Genomic DNA, 23,934 nt, shown 5'->3' on the forward strand with positions numbered 1-23,934 from the left:
GATACACTGGACCAGATAGATTTCACAGATATCTACAGAACTTTACATCCAAACTCAACTGAATACACATTCTTCTCAAGTGCACATGGAACTTTTTCCAGAATAGACCACATACTGGGTCACAAATCGGGTCTGAACCGATACCAAAAGATTGGGATCGTCCCCTGCATATTCTCAGACCATAACGCCTTGAAATTAGAACTCAATCACAAGAAGAAGTTTGGAAGGACCTCAAACACGTGGAGGTTAAGGACCATCCTGCTAAAAGATAAAAGGGTCAACCAGGAAATTAAGGAAGAATTAAAAAGATTCATGGAAACTAATGAGAATGAAGATACAACTGTTCAAAATCTTTGGGATGCAGCAAAAGCAGTCCTGAGGGGGAAATACATCGCAATACAAGCATCCATTCAAAAACTGGAAAGAACTCAAATACAAAAGCTAACCTTACACATAAAGGAGCTAGAGAAGAAGCAGCAAATCGACCCGACGCCCAGCAGAAGAAGAGAGTTAATTAAAATTCGAGCAGAACTCAACGAAATTGAGACCAGAAGAACTGTGGAACAGATCAATAGAACCAGGAGTTGGTTCTTTGAAAGAATTAATAAGATAGATAAACCATTAGCCAACCTTATTAAAAAGAAGAGAGAGAAGACTCAAATTAATAAAATCATGAATGAGAAAGGAGAGATCACTACCAACACCAAGGAAATACAAACGATTTTAAAAACATACTATGAACAGCTCTACGCCAATAAATTAGGCAATCTAGAAGAAATGGACGCATTCCTGGAAAGCCACAAACTACCAAAACTGGAGCAGGAAGAAATAGAAAACCTGAACAGGCCAATAACCAGGGAGGAAATTGAAGCAGTCATCAAAAACCTCCCAAGACACAAGAGTCCAGGGCCAGATGGCTTCCCAGGGGAATTCTATCAAACGTTTAAAGAAGAAATCATACCTATTCTACTAAAGCTGTTTGGAAAGATAGAAAGAGATGGAGTACTTCCAAACTCATTCTATGAGGCCAGCATCACCTTAATTCCAAAACCAGACAAAGACCCCACCAAAAAGGAGAATTACAGACCAATATCCCTGATGAACATGGATGCAAAAATTCTCAACAAGATACTAGCCAATAGGATCCAACAACACATTAAGAAAATTATTCACCATGACCAAGTAGGATTTATCCCCGGGATGCAAGGCTGGTTCAACACTCGTAAAACAATCAATGTGATTCATCATATCAGCAAGAGAAAAACCAAGAACCATATGATCCTCTCATTAGATGCAGAGAAAGCATTTGACAAAATACAGCATCCATTCCTGATCAAAACTCTTCAGAGTGTAGGGATAGAGGGAACTTTCCTCGATATCTTAAAAGCCATCTACGAAAAGCCCACAGCAAATATCATTCTCAATGGGGAAGCACTGGGAGCCTTTCCCCTAAGATCAGGAACCAGACAGGGATGTCCACTCTCACCACTGCTATTCAACATAGTATTGGAAGTCCTAGCCTCAGCAATCAGACAACAAAAAGACATTAAAGGCATTCAAATTGGCAAAGAAGAAGTCAAACTCTCCCTCTTCGCCGATGACATGATACTCTACATAGAAAACCCAAAAGCCTCCACCCCAAGATTGCTAGAACTCATACAGCAATTTGGTAGCGTGGCAGGATACAAAATCAATGCCCAGAAATCAATGGCATTCCTATACACTAACAATGAGACTGAAGAAAGAGAAATTAAGGAGTCAATCCCATTTACAATTGCACCCAAAAGCATAAGATACCTAGGAATAAACCTAACCAAAGAGGTAAAGGATCTATACCCTAAAAACTATAGAACACTTCTGAAAGAAATTGAGGAAGACACAAAGAGATGGAAAAATATTCCATGCTCATGGATTGGCAGAATTAATATTGTGAAAATGTCAATGCTACCCAGGGCAATTTACACGTTCAATGCAATCCCTATCAAAATACCATGGACTTTTTTCAGAGACTTAGAACAAATTATTTTAAGATTTGTGTGGAATCAGAAAAGACCCCGAATAGCCAGGGGAATTTTAAAAAAGAAAACCATAGCTGGGGGCATCACAATGCCAGATTTCAGGTTGTACTACAAAGCTGTGGTCATCAAGACAGTGTGGTACTGGCACAAAAACAGACACATAGACCAATGGAACAGAATAGAGAATCCAGAAATGGACCCTGAACTTTATGGTCAACTAATATTCGACAAAGGAGGAAAGACGATCCACTGGAAGAAAGACAGTCTCTTCAATAAATGGTGCTGGGAAAATTGGTCATCCACATGCAGAAGAATGAAACTAGACCACTCTCTTGCACCATACACAAAGATAAACTCAAAATGGATGAAAGATTTAAATGTGAGACAAGACTCCATCAAAATCCTAGAGGAGAACACAGGCAACACCCTTTTTGAACTTGGCCACAGTAACTTCTTGCAAGATACATCCACGAAAACAAAAGAAACAAAAGCAAAAATGAACTATTGGGACTTCATCAAGATAAGAAGCTTTTGCACAGCAAAGGATACAGTCAACAAAACTCAAAGACAACCTACAGAATGGGAGAAGATATTTGCAAATAACATATCAGATAAAGGGCTAGTTTCCAAAATCTATAAAGAACTTATTAAACTCAACACCAAAGAAACAAACAATCCAATCATGAAATGGGCAAAAGACATGAAGAGAAATCTCACAGAGGAAGACATAGACATGGCCAACATGCACATGAGAAAATGCTCTGCATCACTTGCCATCAGGGAAATACAAATCAAAACCACAATGAGATACCACCTCACACCAGTGAGAATGGGGAAAATTAATAAGGCAGGAAACAACAAATGTTGGAGAGGATGTGGAGAAAAGGGAACCCTCTTACACTGTTGGTGGGAATGTGAACTGGTGCAGCCACTCTGGAAAACTGTGTGGAGGTTCCTCAAAGAATTAAAAATAGACCTGCCCTACGACCCAGCAATTGCACTGTTAGGGATTTACCCCGAAGATTCAGATGCAATGAAACGCCGGGGCACCTGCACCCCGATGTTTCTAGCAGCCATGTCCACAATAGCCAAACTGTGGAAGGAGCCTCGGTGCCCATCGAAAGATGAATGGATAAAGAAGATGTGGTTTATGTATACAATGGAATATTACTCAGCCATTAGAAACAACAAATACCCACCATTTGCTTCAACGTGGATGGAACTGGAGGGTATTATGCTGAGTGAAGTAAGTCAATCGGAGAAGGACAAACAGTGTATGTTCTCACTCATTTGGGGAATATGAATAATAGTGAAGGGGAATATAAGGGAAGGGAGAAGAAATGTGTGGGAGATATCAGAAAGGGACACAGAACATAAAGACTTCTAACTCTGGGAAATGAACTAGGGGTGGTGGAAGGGGAGGAGGGCGGGGGTTGGGGGTGAATTGGGTGACGGGCACGGAGGGGGACACTTGACGGGATGAGCACTGGGTGTTATTCTGTATGTTGGTAAATTGAACACCAATAAAAATTAATTTATAAAAAAAAAAAAAAAAAAAAAAAAAAAACAAAGACTCACATGCAAATGTTTATAACAGTTTTACTTGTAATAGCCCCAGACTGAAAACAACCCAAATGACTGTCAAAAGATGAATAGATAAACAAATTGTGGTGTATCTATGCAATGGAAAAGTACAAAGTAAAGAAGAAGAGGAACAACAAGAAGAAATTATTGATATATGCAATAATGTGGATGACTTTCAAAATAGTTATGCCAAATGAAAGAAGCCAAACAAATGAAGGACATGCTGTATGATTCCATTTATAGAAACTCTAGAAAATACAAACTAATCTATAGTGATAGAAAGTAGATCAGTGGTTGCTTGGGGATGTGGGCTATGAAGATAAGCAGGATGGCTGTCAAAGGGGCCCAAGAAGACTTTCTGGGGTAACAGACATCTTGATTGTGGTAATTGTTTCACAGATGTATACATATGCCAAATGTCTCACATTGCACACTTTAAATATGTGCAGTTAATCACATGCCCATTACACCTCAATAAACTTGCTTTAAACCCTTATTTAGTATTTTTAATGCACATGACAAAAAATTCAAATAGTATATAAAATTAATTTAATTTAATTAAAAACTTCAAGAGAGTTGTCTCAGAAAAATAGACTTCTTAGAATATTGAATATATATAGTTGCTTGAAAACTAATATTTACTGTTTTTAAACAGATCTGATTGAACATTTAGAAAAATTTAAGGATGGATTCATAGGAAGTTTAACCAATGAAAAAAATAAGCCAACTATTAACTTAAGAAAGACAAAAAAAAAAGGCAAGGCAATTATAGCTGATGGCTTGGCTAAAATGTGAAAATATGTACATGGTCATGGAAATTCAAGCATTCAGTTAAATCTGGGGGAAGGCAGCATTGGAGGAAGTAAGGAATAGCAGTAGAAGAGAGCTAAGTCCTTATTGACATCAATAGATTATTCTAGAATTGGTAAATCAAAAATAGCAACATACACATATAAAAATAGGGAGATAATAATCAGAAGAGATAGCTAGAAAAATTTGAAAATTTTGCTCCTCAAGAGGTAATGTGGGGGTCAGTGGACTGCCTCCTTAGGTATTATCCTTTTATCAATATTTCCTTTGTAATTTCTGAACATGTATTATATTATTCTGGAAGGCAGTGTATTGTAGTGGTTATAAGCCTCAACTCAGGAGCCTCAGTGCCTGAGCTCAGACCCCTACTCTGTCAGTTAACAGCTAGGAGGCTTTCTTTAGGCAAGTTTTTTTTTTAAGATTTTATTTATGTATTTATTTATTTATTTATTCGTTCATGAGAGACAGAGAGAGAGAGAGAGAGAGAGAGGCAGAGACACAGGCAGAGGGGGAAGCAGGCTCCATGCAGGGAGCCTGATGTGGGACTCGATCCCAGGACTCCAGGATCACACCCTGGGCCGAAGGCAGGGGCTAAACTGCTGAGCCACCCAGGGATCACCATTGGGGAAGTTATTTTTTTTTTCCATTGGGCAAGTTATTTAACTTCTCTGAACTAGCTTTCCCTATGTACAAAATGGACCTAATAATACCAATTTCATAGTGATAGTATCATGTGGATCAAATACATTAAAATATACGAAAAGCTTGGGACAGTGCAAAGATGATATAAACATAGCATAAATGTTAAGAATTTTTATTATGAGGGATGCTTGAGTGGCTCAGTGGTTGAGCATCTACCTTTGGCTCAGGGCATGATCCTGGGGTCCTGGGATCGAGTCCTGTGTCAGGCTCCCTGTGGGGAGCCTGCTTCTCCCTCTGTCTATGTCTTTGCCTCTCTCTGTCTCTCATGAATAAATAAACAAAGTCTTTAAAAAAAAAGAAGTTTTATTATGAAATGATGATTAACAATGATTTAAAAATTATAGCCTTTCCACTTCTGATCTCTTATTGCAAAGATAGCCACTGGTGAAAGATCTCTGTGCACTATTCTACTTCTAAAAACTTTTATAAATGACTTATCATGTAGTGTGCCTATGCTTATGCTTTTTAATTTGTATCGCTGGAATCAAAATATTCATTTATTCTGCCCTTTTTTTCCCCCTCCTTAATGATAACTCTTGTAATTCTCTCCTAATTAACATAATCAGATCTATCTTGTTCTTGTTGACAGCTGCATAATATTCTCAGTGTTCCCTCCTCAAGGCCATTCAGATGATGTCCAGTTCTTTGCTATGATAGACGATGTGGCAGTGTGTTTGGAACCAGTGCATTCTGTGAGCATATCCTTAGAGTCAGTTTCAGCTGAGGACACAATCTCTTTTAGAGGGACAGCCAGGACCTCAAGGAGGGGAGAGGGCATCCTGTGTTATTTTCCTGTAGGCTCACCAGCTTTTTTTTTTTTTTTTTTTGCAGTGAGTGACATCAGCTCCACTGCTTCAGGCAAAAATTCTCTAACGAATGCATCGTTTAAACAACTCTGGCCCTCTTCAGTGCCTGGGAGTCCAGGATTCAGGGGACATGTAGTGGTCACTTTTGGCTCTAGAGATAGACAGACTTGATTGTATGACCTTCAGTATACACTTTGGTCTTGGGTCTCAGTTTCTTCATCTGCAGAAAAAGAAAAATGACATTTATACTTAAAGATGATCTTTGTGAAGAATAGCCTATGTAATTGCCTAACTGTGCCAGGCCCAGAGTGGGAACTAAAATGTAAACATTCTGGGTACATCCTGGGGAAGTGATTCTATGAAATCGACCATTCTGGAAGTCAGTCTACGGAAATGCAATCAATTCAGCTCCTCTCCACCCAGCCCTTAAAACCTCTGCATCAGGACTTTGCTTCCCTTCCTCTTTGTATCCAGTTTGTACAATCACCGCTAGTTAACTCTTATCTGTAATCAGAAATGACACAAGTGAACTAATAATAGCCTGGGAATTTTATAGACTAATAGTAGAACTACTTGTATTTGTATTTTTAGATAGTTTTACCCCACCCAACACGGTGCTTAGACTTGAGTTCCCAGATGGCAGCTTCTTTTAGGGGAAAGGGCAGAGTCAGACCAAATGATGAAGGAGTCAGCACTGTGTTGCATATTGCACATCTTCCTACTAAAAAATGATTAAAAGGAGGGAGGGGTAGAGTTTGGCTAAAAATGCCCTCATGTGGACACTTCATTTCCCAGTCAGGACAGGGCAGAGAAGAGGTATAGCTTCAGCAAAAGCCCCCAGTACCTCTCCTCTGCAGAAAAAAGCCCCCAGTGTCTCCCTTCTGCAGAAATTTCACCAGTGGATAGTGTAGATTCCTTGTTAAGTTGTCCCATGCTGGGTAAGATAAATACCAAGGGTCAGTAGTTAACATCTAGGCACCGAGGTTAAGGACCCTGAAGAATAAATCTCAGATGGAATTGGCCATAAAATTTACAGTTTTTGCAAACAAGCTTTGCTCCAGATTAAAATAGCCATAGAAGGATGCTTGGGTGGCTCAGTGGTTGAACGCCTGCCTTCGGCTCAGGTCATGATCCCAGGATTCCGAGATCAGATCTCACATCAGGCTCCTACAGGGAGCCTGCTTCTCCCTCTGCCTATATCTCTGCCTCTCTCTGTGTGTCTCTCATGAATAAATGAATATATATTTATAAATAAATAAATAAATAAATAAATAATAAATAATAAATAAATAAGATAGCCATAGATTCCCACAGTATTTCTTCATCACCATTCTTTGAGATCCGATCTAACAGAGCCCATAAGAAAAGAAAAGGGGTTCAGGCCTGTACTTTTCTCTCCTTTTTCCACATATCACTGGGCAATGCACAATTCCCGGTGCGGCTGGCATGCTGCATGGGGTTTGCTCCTCAGTGTCTGGATAATTCCCACTCATCCTTTCACTTCTTTATTCCTGCTTGAACTGAGGTTTAAGCAATGTAATGTGTGGTTCCTGCTCTTGGGGAACTCACAGTCGGGAAGAGACCAATAAAAGCAACCACTGGGGCACCTGGGTGGCTCATTCAGTTAACCATCTGCCTTCGGTTCAGGTCATGGTCTCAGGGTTCTAAGACTGAGCCCCGCGTTGAGCTCCCTGTTCAGCAGGGAATCTGTTTTTTCCTCTCTTGCTGCCTCTCCCTCCCTCTTGTGCTCTCTCTCTCTTTCTCAAATAAAATCTCTAAAAAAAAGAAAGAAAAAACAACCACTTGTAGAGTTATTTGTGCTATTGAGGAATCTCTGTGCAGAATATACATTGAAAAGATGGATTGGGAGTGTGAGGGGTCAGTTCTACTTGGCAGTAGGATTCATTGAAAAGGTGTCCTTAGGATGAGTGATAGTCATTCACCAGAAGGGATTTGGAAGTGAGAAAGTCTTCAACTGGAGGAACAGCGCTGATAAACTGTAGGAATTCAAGATAACCAGAGAAAGGTGAGTGAGTGGGTGGAAGAGAGGGCAGCACCAGCCTAGACGAGGTATTGGCACAATCACAGAGGCTCTTCTTTGCCAAGCAATAAGACACCTGGACTTTATTTTTCTCCAAAAGTCTTAGACTTGAGCCTCCTGAAGGTCTGGATTGCTGATCACATCTTTTGCTGTCTGTACCAGTCCGCATTATCCATTGCAAGCAACCGAGATGAAAATCTGACTCATTAAAGCCGAGAAGGAAATCACTGGAGGGCTGCTGGGAGCTCACAGAATTGCCGATGAGACTGCAGAATCAGACCAGGGCAAAGGTCAGTACAGGGATATGAGACTGCAGCCCAGATCATCCCACAGAACCCATCCGGTGAGGACCTACCTGCTGCTGCCATCTTCCTGCTGCCTCTGCTCCTTGGCATTGCTGGAGCTGCTGCCCCTTCCTTGCTGTGCAGGGATTCCTTGCTTCTCCTTTGAAGGAATGTGGAAGGTATGGTTGGCCACATGCCTATGCCTGACTGCAAGCAAGGCTGGGAACTCATGCAACTTGACTCTCTGCTGTCTCTAGTTGGCATGGTTTCTTCCATTAAATCACCAAAGGTGGGGATGCCTGGGTGACTCAGTGGTTGAGCATCTGCCTTTGGCTCAGGGTGTGATCCCAGAGTCCCAGGATCAAGTCCCACTTTGGGCTTCCTGCGTGGAGCCTGCTTCTCCCTCTGCTGTGTCTCTGCCTCTCTCTGTCTCTCATGAATAAATAAATAAAATCTTTAAAAAATAAAAATAAATCACCAAAGGTGGGAAAGACCTTAAACATTGAAAGGGGCTCAAATGCAGGTCAATTGTAACTAAATGTCTCAGTAAATGCCTCATCCAGGGCCTTTGGAGCATTCTCAACTCCATACCAAGTCATGAGCTATATAAGAGGGAGAAGAGCTGCCTCTAGGCCTTTTCTTGGGGACTTTTGGAGAGGGATGCTCTACTCACTGATGGTTGATTGTTTCTGGGTTGTTGTTGTTTTTTTTTTTTTAAATTTGTTTGCTATTTTGTTGTTGAAGATATTGTTTCTTCCAGAAATAGGTAAAATTGAGAACTGGCAAAAAAGGATCAATAATTATTGAATTTAAATCTGAACATAGGAGGGGAAAAACGAGAGACAAACCAGAAAACAGATTCTTAATCCTAGAGAACAAACTGATAGTTACCAGAGGGGAGGTTGGCAGGCAGTTGGGTGAAATAGATGATCGGGATTAAGGAGGGAACTTGTAATGAGCAACGGGTGTTATATGCAAGCATCGAATCACTATATTGCACATCTGAAACTAATATACAACTGTATGCTAACTAACTGGAATCTAAATAAAAGATTGAAACAAGAAAAAAAAATCAGAGAGTGAATTAATGGGGAGTGAATCAACGGTGTTATTTCTGATAGCTGTGAGGCTACCCTTGCCTGGGTTGTGTTCCAATGAGTTGGGTCCCACAAAGCTCCGGCTGATGAAAGAAGTAGGGATAAATGGAGCTAGGCAGGGCTAGGTAGGGGGCCACAGAATCAAGCTCACAAAAATCCTCAAAATGTGGAGATGAAAGTAAACTAGAGATAAATAAACCAGACAATCCTGTTCCTGGTGCCAGAGGTGGGGTCTTGTTACAACATCTACTTGTGACCAAAAAAGAATTGCTGGACCCTAAAAAGGAAGTAAGCCATTAAAAAATGTTATCACTAGTCCTATCAACCCAGTGGTGATATCAATAGATATGTTAAAAGGATTTAGAGGATCCCTGGGTGGCGCAGCGGTTTAGCGCCTGCCTTTGGCTCAGGGCGTGATCCTGGAGACCCGGGATCGAATCCCACGTCGGGCTCCCGGTGCATGGAGCCTGCTTCTCCCTCTGCCTATATCTCTGCCTCTCTCTCTCTCTCTCTGTGACTATCATAAAAAAAAAATTAAAAAAAAGGATTTAGGTTCCCTGGTTGGCTTCCAATAAAAGACCAACTCTAAAAGCCCTCAGTGGCAATCCTCTCAGGACCCCTCTCACTTCTGAGAGCTTCCTCTGTGTCTTTACTTAATAAACCTCTGTCCCTTTACTCACTCTCCTGTGTCCGTGAGATTCATTCTTCAACTCTGTGAGACAAGAACCAAGCCCCCCCATCACTAACACAAATGACCATCACTGGGTGAATAGATAAATAAATGGCGGTACATCCATTCAATGGGGTACTAATCAGCAATAGGAAAAAACAAGCACATTTCCCAGAGCACCCCAACATCCTTTATCAATACAACCTCTTCCTTATTGTCATTCAGTTCACTGCAGTTAGAATGAGGAACGTGCAGTAACTCGGCCAAGGGGAAGGCAAGCAAACAGAGCTAAACCAAAGGCATAATCCCTTACTGGTATTTAAATCATAGGCAGAGAGAAAATAACCTAAAAAGAGTTGGGGCTTTACTCCTTCCTAGTGGTGTTGTCCTGAGCAGGCTATTTCTGCTACCTGACCTTAGCCCTGCTCTGTTTCCTTCCCCCACCCCAACTACCTCAGTTTTTCTCTTTTCTAAACCCAATTCTTTCTGTCAAATCTCGAAGTCCTCTACATTCTTCCTCTAAATGTCCTCTAGCCAAGCTGGCTAGATGTGGTTTCTACTGCACCAGAGAGCTGAAGAACCCAGGCTCCCCTAACTCTGCACACAGGGCTTCTAGGCCTTCTTCTGACCCTCTTTGCTTGCCTGTCAGGTCTGTGTGCCCCACGATTCTGGATTCCCACTGCCTCGGTTAAGGGAGAGCAGGAATGAGGAGTAGCTTAGGGTGAGAGATAAGCGGACAATGTGCTGAGCCAGGAACTGGACATTGGGCTTGGTCCCACTGAGTAGGGGACAAACCAGGCTAGGCAGAGCTAGGTAGGGGGCCACGGAAGCAGGCTCACAAAAATCCCCAAAATGCTGAGGTGTCAGGAAACCAGACATAAGGGAACAAGCCAGACCACGCTGCCCTAGATGTGGGTGGGGAGGATGTCTTTTTATTTCAGTCATCTCTGACCAACAAAGAATAAATAACCAGACCCAAAGAAGAAGTAAGCCATTAAAGATGTTATCAGTAGTGATAACATTGATACTTACTCAATGGTGATATGAATAGATGATGTTAAAAGGATTTAGGTTCCCTGATTAGGCTTCTAATAAAAGACCAATCCTGCAAGTCCTCAGTGGCAACCCTGTCAGGATCCCTCTTACTTCTGAGAGCTTTCTCTGTGTCTTTACTTAATAAACTTCTGTTCCTATACTCACTCTCCTGTGTCTGTGAGATTCATTCTTCAACTCCATGAGACAAGAACCAAGCTCTCTCGTATCATCACCCTGAGATCGTGTCCTGAACCAAAACCAAGAGTCTACACTCAACCGAGGCACCCCAGGGTTTTAAATTTTTAATATTAATCAGCAGTTGCTAAGCTTCATTGGCTTTCCCACTTGCCTGCTTGCTGATGGGGTTTTGTTTGTTTTGAACACTTGGGTTTGTGCTGGTGATTTTTACATCATGCAAGACATGATTGCCCCAATTTCAGCTGGAATGAGGTTGCTCAGGAGTTCTTGGTCTGCCAGGTGGCCCATTGACTTAAACCAGTTTGAGGTCCATGAGTTCATAGAAAGTCCAGCTCTGCAGAGGCCATCAGGCTTGGGGTCACATTTGCTTGGGACTCCAGCCCCCTTACCCTGTCTAAAAGAGCACTGTGAGTCACTTGGTTGTCACTCTGGAGAACTTCATATAACTACATCAGAGCCACTCTGAACACACATTTAAATTCTGCAATCCAATGATATGCACTTTGCTAGAAAAATAAAGCCAAGCCCTTCATTTCTTGAACAGCATGGTCCCAAATGCAAGTTGACCACTTCATCTGGTGCTTGAGAGAAGAAACAGCTAGATCCTCATTACTGGAGATAAAAGTGTCTGAGTGGAAGACACTAAGGAAGAGACTGTACAATATTCCCCAAACTGTGTTTTGTACTTTCTGGGAGATCTAAGGGATTTTTAAGGGTCACACTGACAATGCAGGAGTTTCACATTATGTGCTGGCTTGATAGAAGATGCTATTCTACCGAGAGCCCTTTCATTTATAAACACGCTTACTTACACCTTTATTATTTTGTTTGACCCTCACACCCACCCTATGGGCAAACAGAGGCAACTTCTGGTGTCCTATTTTGCAAATTGGGATGCTGAAACAAGGCTAGGACAAAGGGGAGCAAGAGATGGGTCATTGCAAGTGTACCGTGGGATCCCGTCTTTTTTTTTAAGATGTTGACATTTTGTCCTGCATGGGTTTTTTTGCATTAACTTTGATTTTTAAAATAATGTGTTAAAATGTTACCTACCTTGATTTTTGAATCTTTTGCACCTCAAGCTAGTGCCTTAATTGCCTTATTCTAGTCCCAGTCCTACAAACTGGATGGATTACCTTGGATCCTAGGAAGTATCCATTTATTGCATGTCAAGAAGGGATGAAAATCGGTAATTTCGTGTGGTTCAACTTAATGGATCCTTTCAGGAGGGAGTCCTGAGGGCTCACATGGGTCTCTGTGCTGTATGTGACTGCCTCATTTTTTTGTGCAGAGGTCCTCAGCCTCGTTGCACATTTTAACCAGCCTTGGGGCTCTTATTAAAACCAGGATCTCAGGCTGAGGGTGGAGAAATGTTATGTGTGTTTTCAAAAAAACTCCGGTGGGAACTCTGGATTACCGCCTCTAGATCAAACTAGGTTTAAACCAGGCTGTAGGCGCAGAGTACCCTGGATTCAAATTCTGATGGCATCACTTTCTAACCACAAGATCTGAGGCTAGTTACAAGTTGTTGTGAGTACCCAGTAATGTGTGTCAGTGCCCGGCACAGTGCTTGCTTGACAATAAATCCTGGATATCGGTTAATGGTTCTATGTGCTATTTGTGCTGAGGCCCAGAGAAGCGAAGTAAGACACCCCAGGTTCCCCAGGGAATTCCTGAAAGAGTTGGGTTTCTGCCCCAGATAGGTCTGGCCTGCTATCTAGAGCCAAAACAATCACATTTGTGTCCACTAAATACTCCCTCCAAGGCTGGTGGCACTCGGTAACTGGCCCACAGCATTTCCAATGAGCCGGATCCCCCACGCTCCAGGATGAGGATTGCCCTAGGCCAGAGCTGAGCTGAGCAGGCAGAGTGGAGGCCTAAAGAGCAGGTTCCTCTGTGTGTGGAGGGGGAGGGGGGATATTCCCCTCCCATCAGGAAGCCCCCTGCAGCCTCTATTACCTTGAAGGGCCCCCACTTAAGACTAGAGCTGCCAGCAGCTTTCATTTTCTCACTTCCAATTCCTTTAACCTTTTCTGTGCTGGCTCCTGCTCCCAGTATCTCAACCCAAGGCAGGGACTTCGTGAATGTTGAAACAGTCGGCGCCACAGTGGGACCTCTGCCGGCGGGGGGCGGGCGGCGCTGCCAGTAACTCATTTTTCTGAGTCTCTTTCCCTTTTTGCTTCCTGCCATGCCACAGGCCAAACAGAGTGAGTGAGTGGGGCCTAGCCTCTTCTCAGGCCACCTCTCCTCACCTCTCAGGTTCCAAACAGCCCAAAGTCTCGTGCCTCCTGAGCGCTGAAGCCACCCTGCCTGTGACCCATCTCCACTCTCCAGGTGAAGCCCTGCTCATCCCTTGAACCTAGAGCTCATCAGCAAGCTTTCTGGGGAGTTCCCACCGGGGCTCTGCTGCCTCCCGGCCACTTCCGGCTCTTCCAATGCTTCAGGTTACTACCTTATGTAACAGCAAGTTTCTAGAGCTCAGTTGTATCCACATCCACCCTGTGTGCCACACTGTGAGCTCTTTTAAGGCAAAAGCTGTTGCCTTCATCTCCCCGGTAACCAAGATGCTTACAAGGTCTCTAGTGATAGTAGCCACATGACCCTAGTGCACGCTGCCCGCCACCAGGTGCCATCCTAACCACAGTACATGATCGAATTCATCAGCCAGCACCACATATAACACCATCTTCCTTATTTTACAAACGAGGAAACAGAGGCACTCAGAGCTTACATGATGTTTCCATGGTCATGGAGCTGCTATGTGGAGCAAGTGGAATTTGAATGCAGGCGTTTGAGCTTGTAGGGTCTATGTGTTCACCACCACCCTATGCATCCTTTCTGGTATAGGGAATGCTAGAGAAGAAAGAGCTGGGGAGAGGTTTCTCCCCTCAAGGAGCTCAGGTCTTACTGGAGCCAGAGCAAGCACACAGGTGTGCACCCACACAAGGAGAGAGCATGGGAAGATACAAAGGGAAGTATAATTAAATGCTACACTGGGTGGTATAGAGCAGTGCTTCTCCATAGTGTGCATACATCACCTGGAAATCTAGTGGAACTGTAGATTTGGATTCACATGGGATGGGATTCTGCATTTCCTTTTTTTTTTTTTTTTGAAGATTTTATTTATTCATGAGAGACACACAGAGATAGGCAGAGACACAGGCAGAGGGAGAAGCAGGCTCCCTGCAGGGAGCCCAATGTGGGACTCAATCCCAGGACCCTGGGATCACAACCTGAGCCAAAGGCAGACACTCAACCACTGAGCCACCCAGGTGCCCCACTTTGTATTTATAACAAATTCCCAGGTGATGCTGCTGCTGCTGTCCAAGGTCCACATTTTGAAGAGAAAAGATAAACCCTAAAGCCAAAGTAGGTCAGAGGAGAGAGATTTCAGTGTGAACTGCAGAGGTCCTGGGACAGCATCCTGGGCCTGGGATGATGCCCACTTGGATGGGCAGAAGGCAGAGAAAGAAAGACATTCACACTCTCTCTGGGGCTATCCAACTCCCCGCTCTCGGGGTCTGGGGGCAAGCAGTGGTTCCAAGGACCTGTGACTTATGCTCCAAAGCCACCTCAACCCCCCACCCTTAACAAACAGCTGGGCCGAACTGGAGCTCCACATGTGAGTAGTCTGTTTTTGAGACATGCTCAATTCTGATCATGTCAGGAAACATTTTGCAAATTCAGAAATCAGAGCCAAAGGGAAGTGCTGTGTGGTCTACAACTAGTGGCCGTGGTTAAATGGGAACAATCTTTCCCCAAGTGGTTCCTCTTAAGGACAGCATTTCTGCTGGCCCCAGGACTTTTGGCCATTTATAAAGCTTCACAATGGAAAATAAGGAAATTCTCAAGGAGGAAGAGTTCTTGGCTAGCACCGGAGAAATAGGGGCCGTCAACCAAACCATGTTCCCTACAGTGGAGGCCTTTGAAATCAACGGTAAAGTACTGCTTCTCCGTAATGACATTGCCTGGTGATATACTTTTTCTGTTGGCAACATAAGAATAGACAAGGCTGTAGAAAGCGTAGATTTGTTCCATAGACTCTCACTAATATATTTCTGGAACGCTTCAATCTTGAATTCATGTAATGTTAGTGATAGACACTGTATCCTTAGCAAATAGTTGGATTTCTTTTTTCCTTAGCTTCGCAATAAATTGTATTAAAATATTTGCCCTTAGATTAATGCTAATACTTATCATATGTCCCTCCTTTTTACTAAAGTCATGTGCCACATTTTTATTTAATGTAATTCCTTTAAAATTCTTTAAGGTGACTTCCGTTATAACTGATGTGCCGATCAGGGAGAGCTTTCTCCATTTCATGCTGGCTAGGATATGTTCACGGCTTCATAATTAGTTTGTCTTAGATTCAATTTGGGTCTTAAAAATTCAGGCAACTCTATCATCTTTATTTTCTCCCTCATCCTTAATACAGGTAATGCATTTTTTAAATCTTCTAGAATTTAAAGTCACCCGTGAGTGCTTTCCACAGGGGATCTCTGATTTCCTGTACAGAATATCCTCTAGGAATTACCTTCCAAGTTGATGAGTCATTCCCACTCCCAATCTTTTTTGGAAGTTGTTTGCTCAGAAGATTTGCAGTCCTGTCCCCCGGCCTGATCTGTCCCTCTCCCCCAGCATTTGTGTGGGTCACTGGCTGGAACTGAAGGGCATATGAAGATGAAGGGTTGAGTGCTCTGTCTGTAGGAATTTACAGTGTGGTCACAGGGAACGTGTGTGTGCAAATGACTTTAATAATTGCTGGCTATTATGAACCTTGGGAAATGCAACATTCTGGATACATGACTTTTTAAGATACTGAAAATATGCAAGCCAAGTCAACTGATCAAATATTCAGCAACTGCTGGGCACTGCTCTTGGCACCAAGGAAACACACAAGAATAAATGGGGAGTCCTCAGTCATGTTGGTGGTGGGAGGAGGATGGCAGGAGGTGTCAGGGTCAGGCAACCTGTAAACTATCTCTATACAATTTATTGCCAGATGTATGGACAGATCTAACCTGGTCTGACCTGGAGGTCAGAGGTGAGACCTCTTCTAAAGTTTAAATGATAAAGGGAATTAATAAAATAAGATGCTGGCTGGGGCAGGAATAGAAAACCATGGGTTTATGATATATCCATAAGGAATATTTAGAGAAATACAAATAGTTCCATGCAGTGGGGCCAATATTGAGTGGGAAAACTTCAGTGGGGATTGAGACTAGGACAAATTAATTTAGACTTTTCCTGAATGCAATGCGGAGCTTTGGAAGTTTGGCATTGGACTAAGAGGCATCGGTTTGCATTTGAGATTACACACTATCATAGATGTGGGATGATCTAGAAAGAGAAACTCTGGGAACAGAGAGAAATGTGGTAGCAAGAGACAGTAAGAGGCAGTGGGTATAAGGAAGGAAAAGAGAATGCTCTGGAAAGATATTAGAAGTCAAGTCAGTAGGACTATAATGGCGGGATGAAGCAAGTCTTCACTTGCTGGGAGGCCAGCCTCAAGGGGGATTTGCAGATTTCTGACATGGGTTATTGATGCCACTAACTAAAAATCTAACCAAAAAACAAAACAGCTTGGTTAGAAGGAACATCTTTCTTTTTTCCTTAGAGATTTTATTTATTTATCTGAGAAAGAGCAAACATGAGGGAGGGGGTCAGAGAGAGAGGGAAAAGGAGAGTAGCCTCCCCACTGAGCAGGAAGGCCTATATATGGCTAGATCCCAGGATCCCAGGATCATAACCTGAGCCAAAGGCAGATGCTTCACTGACTGAGCCATCCAGGTACCCCGGAAGGAACATTTTTCTAAATGTGTTCACAACTTCCTATCTTCAAAAAAAAAAAACAAAAAAAACCAACAACTTCCTATCTTCTTATACAAAGATCATGGAACATATAGAACTTTCTAGGTGAATGCCATTACAGACAGTAATCACTGTGAGGCTCTGTAACATAATGACCACCTCAGGACTTACTGAGATGTACAAAACTACCTGCTTCAGCACTAAATGGCTCCAAGTAGCTCTCTTTCTTCCTCCCTTCTTCCCTCCTTTCCCTTATGTCTGCTGAAGATTGCTTTCATATTCTGAAGAGACTCAAGGGATCCCTGGGTGGTGCAGCAGTTTAGCGCCTGCCTTTGGCCCAGGGCGCGATCCTGGAGACCTGGGATCGAATCCCATGTCAGGCTCCCCGTGCATGGAGCCTGCTTCTCCCACTGCCTGTGTCTCTGCCTCTCTCTCTATCTCTCTCTCTGTGTGTGTGACTATCGTAAATAAATAAAAATAAAAAAAATTAAAAAAAACAAAAAACACTGAAGAGGCTCAACATACCACTGCTTTTGTGCCCTGAAGGCTCAACAAAACCCAGCTCTTTCCTCAGCAACCAGTATCAGCTCATTCTTCCCCTTCAACAGCGGAGCATTTGGACTTGAACAAGAGACTCTACATTTGTCCCAGTTGACATTATCCTTCTGGGAAGCACACCTGTCCACCTGTTTGAAATTTATGAACATTTTTTCTGTCTTGAGCCTTCCCGTCTCTTTCCATGTGTCTGGTTTCTCAATAATGGGTTCTGTTAGCACATCAGGAAGCCTTTGCGGGCCTGCCTTTGGCCCAGGGCGCGATCCTGGAGACCCAGGATCGAATCCCACATCGGGCTCCCGGTGCATGGAGCCTGCTTCTCCCTCTGCCTATGTCTCTGCGCCTCTCTCTCTCTCTCTCTCTCTGACTATCATAAATAAATAAAAAAAAATTTTTTTTTTTTAAAAAAAGGAAGCCTTTGCGGGTCTGTGGCATGTAATCTGTCTGGACTCCCGCACTCCCACCCCCGAGCCCTCAACTATTTCAGTCTTCATGTCTTACTTCTTGACATGTCTTCCCACCATTTTCAGTCTGAAGAACATTCTTCTTGACAACAAAAACCCCCAAAAATACAGATAGAGAAGTTGTTGTTTAATTTAACATTAAGCCCTGGCTCCCAGCTGTGGATATAGCTATCTCTTCTTCCTGCTCTAAAGATAATTTGAAACATTCCCCTAATAGACCTTAACCCTGGAATTTATTCACGGTCACCCTTGTTGGCATGACCACTGTCACTTCAGGTCCTTATTCTGACTTTGTTTTTTGTCATATTACTATTTCTCAGCATTTTAAAGATATCCAGCTTTACCCTAGAGTTATTTTTCTCACTTTTTATTATGAAATAATTAGTGATTCACAGAAACTTGCAAAAAAACAAGTATGGGGAAGTCTCTGTGACCCCCACCCAGTTTCTCCTAGTGAGAACATCTTGCATAGCTATAGTGCCCTATCGCAACCAGGAAATTGATACGGCTACAATTTAGAGCTTATTTAGATTTCATCAGTTTTACATGCACTCATTTGTGTGTATGAAGACAGTTCTCTACAACTTTATCATATGTGTATATTTGTGTAACCATCACCAATATCAAAATACCAAATTTTTCCATCACCACAAAACTCTCTCTCATGCTACCTTTATAGCTACACATGCCCGTCATTCCCCCACCACCAATAACTGTCCCCTGACAACCACCAATCAGTGGCGTTTCTATAATTTTGTTATGTGAAGAATGTTATATGAATGGAAAAAAGTATGTAACTTTTTAAAGATTGGCTCTTTTTTTACATAGCATGATGCCCTTGAGATCCAACCAAGTTGTTGTATACATCAATAGTTCTTTTTATTAATGAGCATTTTTCATGAGTATTGTTCCATGATATGAATGCATCACGGTTTGTTTAACCATGTATCCACTGAAAGACATTTGGGTTGTTGCCAGTTTGGGGCTGTTACAAATAAAGTTGCTGTGATCATTTATGTAAAAGTTTTTCTATAAGCCTAAGTTTTCATTTCTCTAGGATAAATGCCCAAAAGTACACATGCTGGGTTCTAAGTGTACGTTTGGTTTTATAAGAAACAGCTGATCTATTTTTCCAGTGTGGTTGTGTCATTTACATTCCCACCAACACTATAAAACAGATTCAGTTTTTATGAGTCCTTGTCAGCAACTAGTATTATCACTATTTTTATTTTAGCTGATTCTGAGAAGTGTGTGATTGTGATATCTTATTGTAACTTTGATTTTCATTTTCCTAATGGCTAATAATGTTGACTATCTTGTCATGTGCTTTTTTCCCCCCATTTGTATATGAAATGCCACTTCATGTCTTTTGCCAATGTTTTAATGGGATCATTTGTTTTTCTAGCTATTTAGTTTTGAGAGCACGTTATCTATTCAAAATACAAGTCCTTTGCTGGATACATGATTTGCAAATACTCTCTCTCAGTCTGTAACATGTCTTTTTATCCTCTTAACAGAGTTTTTTACAAAGCAAAAGCATTTAATCCTTTGGAGGCCTACCTAGAAATTTTCCCTTTCATGGATTGTGCTTTTGGTGTCAAGTCACCTGGCCCTTGGTCCCCCAATTTTTCTCTTATGTTTAATTCTAGAAGTTTTATAGTTTCACATTTTATAGTTAAGTCCATGGTTCATTTGAGTTGATAGATGTCTGTATATATATATATATATATATATATATATATATATATATATATATGTTTATATATATAAATAGACAAATCTTGACCCTGTTTAATTTATTTATTTATTATTTATTATTTATTTATTTATTTATTTTGCCTATGGGTGTCCAGTTGCTCCAATACCATTTACCGGAAAGGCTATATTTCCTTCATTAAATTAATTTTGTAACTTGTCAAAAAAAAACAGTTGGTTATATCTGTGTAAGGACTATTTCCATGTTCTTTATTTTGCTCCATGAGTCCATGTGTCTATCCCTCCACCCATATCACACTGTCTTGATTACTGCAGGTTTAAGTGAGCCTAAACATCAAGCTGTAATTCCTCACATTTTTTTCTCTTTTTTTTTTTGTTAAGATTTTATTTATTTATTCCTGAGAGACACACAGAGAGAGGCAGAGACATAGATAGAGGGAGAAGCAGGCTCCCTTGTGGGGAGGCCTGATATGGGACTCGATCCCAGAACCCTGGGATCATGACCTGAGCTGAAGACAGAGGCTCTACCACCAAACGATCCAGATGCCCCTATTCTTTTTTCAGGATCATTTTAGCCATTCTATGGCTTGTACCTTTCCATGTACATTTTAGCATAAGCTTATCAATACCTACAGAAAACCTTGCTGGGATTTTGCTGGAGCTGTGCTGTTTCCAAATCAGTTTCAGAGAACTGACATCTTACTTACTTTAGCCCTACAACCTACACTCAGTGTGCTTCCACATTTATTTAGGTCTCGGTTTTTTTGTTTTTTGTTTTTTTTTCTGTGTTTTTTTTTTTTTTGGCTTTGTTTTTTAATCAGGGTTTTATAAATTTCAGCATACAGATCCTATATACATTTTGTTACCTTTATATCTAAATATTTCATTTCCTTTAGAGAGAGTGTAAAAGCCGTTATGTTTTAGTTGCAATTTCCACTTATTTGCCAGTAGTATAACAAGATGAGATGGAATAAGAGAGTGAGAACAGACATCCTTGCCTTGTTCTCAATCTTCAGAGGAAGTGATTCTATGTCACCATTAAGTATTGTGTTAGCTTTAGATATTTTTTAGATGCTCCTTTTTCTTTAAAGATTTTATTCATTTATTTATTTGAGAAAAAGAGAGAAAGTTGGGGGATGAGCAAAGGGAGAGGGACAAGCAGACTCCCTGAGGAGTGCAGAACCTGGCATGGGGACCACCCAAGCCAAAATCAAGAGTCAGATGCTCAACTGACTGAGCCACCCAAGCATTCTGATGCTTCTTTTTTTCAAGTTAAGGAAATTCTCTTTCATTTCTAGTTTGCCGAGAGTTTTTATTATAAATTTATTATTGCATATATGAGTTAGAACTATGAATTTTAATTATGAGAGTTTTATTATGAATTTAATTTTGTCAAGTGCTGTTTCTGCATCAGTTATATAGTTACCTGATTTTCCTTCTTTAGTTCATTGATATGATGGATCATATTGATCAATTTCTGGGTATTGAACCAGCCTTGTATACCTGAAAATATCATTTAGTTATATTATATAAATTCTTTTTATACATTGCTTGGTACAGCTCACTAATATTTTGTTGAAGATTTTTGTGTCAAACTTCATGAGAGATACTGATCTTTAGTTTTCTTCTTTTGTGCTATTTTTGATTTTCATTTCAAGGTAATCCTGACCTTCTAAAATGAGTTAGAAGTGTTCTCTACTCTTCCATTATCTACAAGAAAGTATGTAAAACTGGTGTTGATTCTCCTAAAGTTTTGATAGAGGACTCCATTAAAAGCATCTAGGCCTGTATATTTCTTTTTTAGGGGCTTTTTAGTACAAAATAAGTTTATTTAATAGCTGTAGATGTAGATATTATCTATTTATTATTGGTTGAGTCTTGGTAGTTTGTAATTTTGGAGAAATCAGTTTATTTCTTGTAAGTTGTGCACATGAAGTCAGTGACAAGATCTTCTTACTCTCTTATTAAGGGCTGCAGGATCTGTGGTAATAGTACCTGTTTCATTCCTGATATTGGATTTGTGTCTTTCTTTTTCTCTTCATCAGTTGAGCTTTATCAATTTTACTGATCTTATTAAATCAGAATTTTGTTCTACTGATCTTTTCTTTTGTTTTCCTATTTTAAATCTCATTAATTTCAGCTCTCATCTCTATTATTTTGTGGGGTTTTTTTTGCCTTGGTTGATGAAGGTTTATTTTGTTCTTCTCTTCCAGTTCCTTGAGCTGGAAACCTAGTTTATCAGCTTGAGACCATTTCTCATTTGTAATGTAGCCTTCAGTGTTGCTATACATTTCCCTCCCACTACTACTTTAGCTGAATGTAATAATTTGGTATGCTGTATTCCCATTTTTGATTAGTTCTTTTTCAAAAAATTTTAAGACTTTATAGTCAATGCATTATTTAATTTAAAAAAAATTCCAAATGTTTAGAGGTTTTCTTGTTGTCTATCTGGTTTTTTAAAAGATTTTATTTATTTATTCCTGAGAGACACACAGAGAGGCAGAGACAGAGGCAGAGACATAGGCAGAGGGAGAAGCAGATTCCTCACAGGGAGCCTGATGCAGGAATCTGTCCCAGGACACCAGAATCACACCCTGAGCCAGAGGCAGATGCTCAACCACTGAGCCAGCCAGGCATCCTTCCCTTTGTCTATTTGTTATTGATTTCTATTTTGATTCCATTGTCAAGAAACATTCTCTATGCAACTTCATTCCATTTTCATTTTGTTGGGGTTTGTTTTATGACCCATTGATATGATTTTTTATATGATTTATCTTAGTGAATATGCCACTTGTACATGGAAATAATGTGTATTCTGCTGTTGTTGCTTGGAGTATTCTTTAATTGTTCATTAGATCCTGTTGGTTTATGATGTTGTTCATTTTCTCTATACTTTTGCTGATTTTCGCTCAATTTCTGAGAGTAGGTTGTTAAAATCCTCAATATAATTGTGGATATATTGATTTCTCCTTTCAGTTATATCAGTTTTTGCTTCATGCAAATAGAAGTTCTGTTGTTTGGTTTCTTGGAGATAGCATAGAGTTAAGTCATGCTTTTCAATCCACTTTGCCATACTATCTGCCTTCTAATTGGTATAATTAAACCATTTACATTAAAATGATTATTGATGTGTTAAGGCTTTAATCTATCATGTTATTATGCATTTTCTCTTTGTCCCTCTGTTTCCTGTTACCAGCTTTTCTTTTCTTACTTTCCTATGGGTTACTTGAACATGTTTTAGAATTCCATTTTGATTTATCTATAGTTTTTTGTTTGTTTTTTAGTCCATCATTTGAAATAGTTTTCTTATATTTTTTCTGGGCATTAAAATATACATGTATAATTTATTGCAATCTACCAACAACATTCTACCACTTTGACTCAAAAGTTTTATTTTATTAAGTTTTAAGAACTTATTTCTGCTTACGTCTTTTGAGCCTTTCCATTTTTGAAATGTAATTATAAATATTTCCTCTATACACACTGGGTATGACTTCATTATAATTTTTGTTTCAACCATCAAATGTGATTTAAAAAAACTGTGAAGGGGATGGTCTAAACATATCTCTATGTTTACTCATTCTTTTTTCTTATTATTCTTTCCTTTTGGAAGTGCCATGACTTCTGCTATTATCTTTTCTCTTCTGTTTGAAGAACTTCCTTCAGCCATTCCTTTTTTTTTTTTTTTTTGAAATTTTATTTTTAAAGAATCTCTACATCCCATCTTGGCTCAAAATCATGACCCTGAGATCAAAAGTCACATGTCCATTGACTGAGTCAGTCAAGTGCTCCCTTTTTAGCCATTCTTTCAAGACAGGTCTACTAGCAAGAACTTCGCTTAGATTTCCTTCATCTGAGAATCTTTTATTTCCCATTCATTCTTAAGGGATATTTTTACTGGATATAGTTGATAATTCATTTCTTTGAGCACATGAAAAATTTCATGTCATTTCCAATTTCAGATAAGAAATCTGTTGTCAAAAAAAAAAAAGAAATCTGTTGTCACTCAAATTGGTATGTCTATAGGTAATGGCTATTTTCAAGATTTTTTCTTTTTTTTTTTAGATTTCTAATTTTCTGGGTATGTAGGGTCTTTTTTAGATTTTTTTTTTACTCATGATGTGTCTTGTTATCAATTGCTTG

The 23,934-nt window shown here is 40.5% G+C and overlaps 1 protein-coding gene across 1 annotated transcript in view; it reads left to right on the forward strand.

Moving 5' to 3' along the window:
- Positions 1-15,047: 15,047 nt before the first annotated feature.
- Positions 15,048-23,934, forward strand: part of MARCO (macrophage receptor with collagenous structure) — a 37,783-nt gene continuing 28,896 nt past the window's right edge. Inside the window, exon 1 of the mRNA XM_055316301.1 lies at positions 15,048-15,182. Coding sequence (XP_055172276.1) covers positions 15,074-15,182 — 109 coding nt within the window. The 5' untranslated portion in view covers positions 15,048-15,073. The remainder of the gene's footprint in view (positions 15,183-23,934) is intronic.

The sequence above is a fragment of the Nyctereutes procyonoides genome, unplaced genomic scaffold, assembly GCF_905146905.1.
Source record: "Nyctereutes procyonoides isolate TBG_1078 unplaced genomic scaffold, NYPRO_anot_genome, whole genome shotgun sequence".
NCBI lineage: Eukaryota > Metazoa > Chordata > Mammalia > Carnivora > Canidae > Nyctereutes > Nyctereutes procyonoides.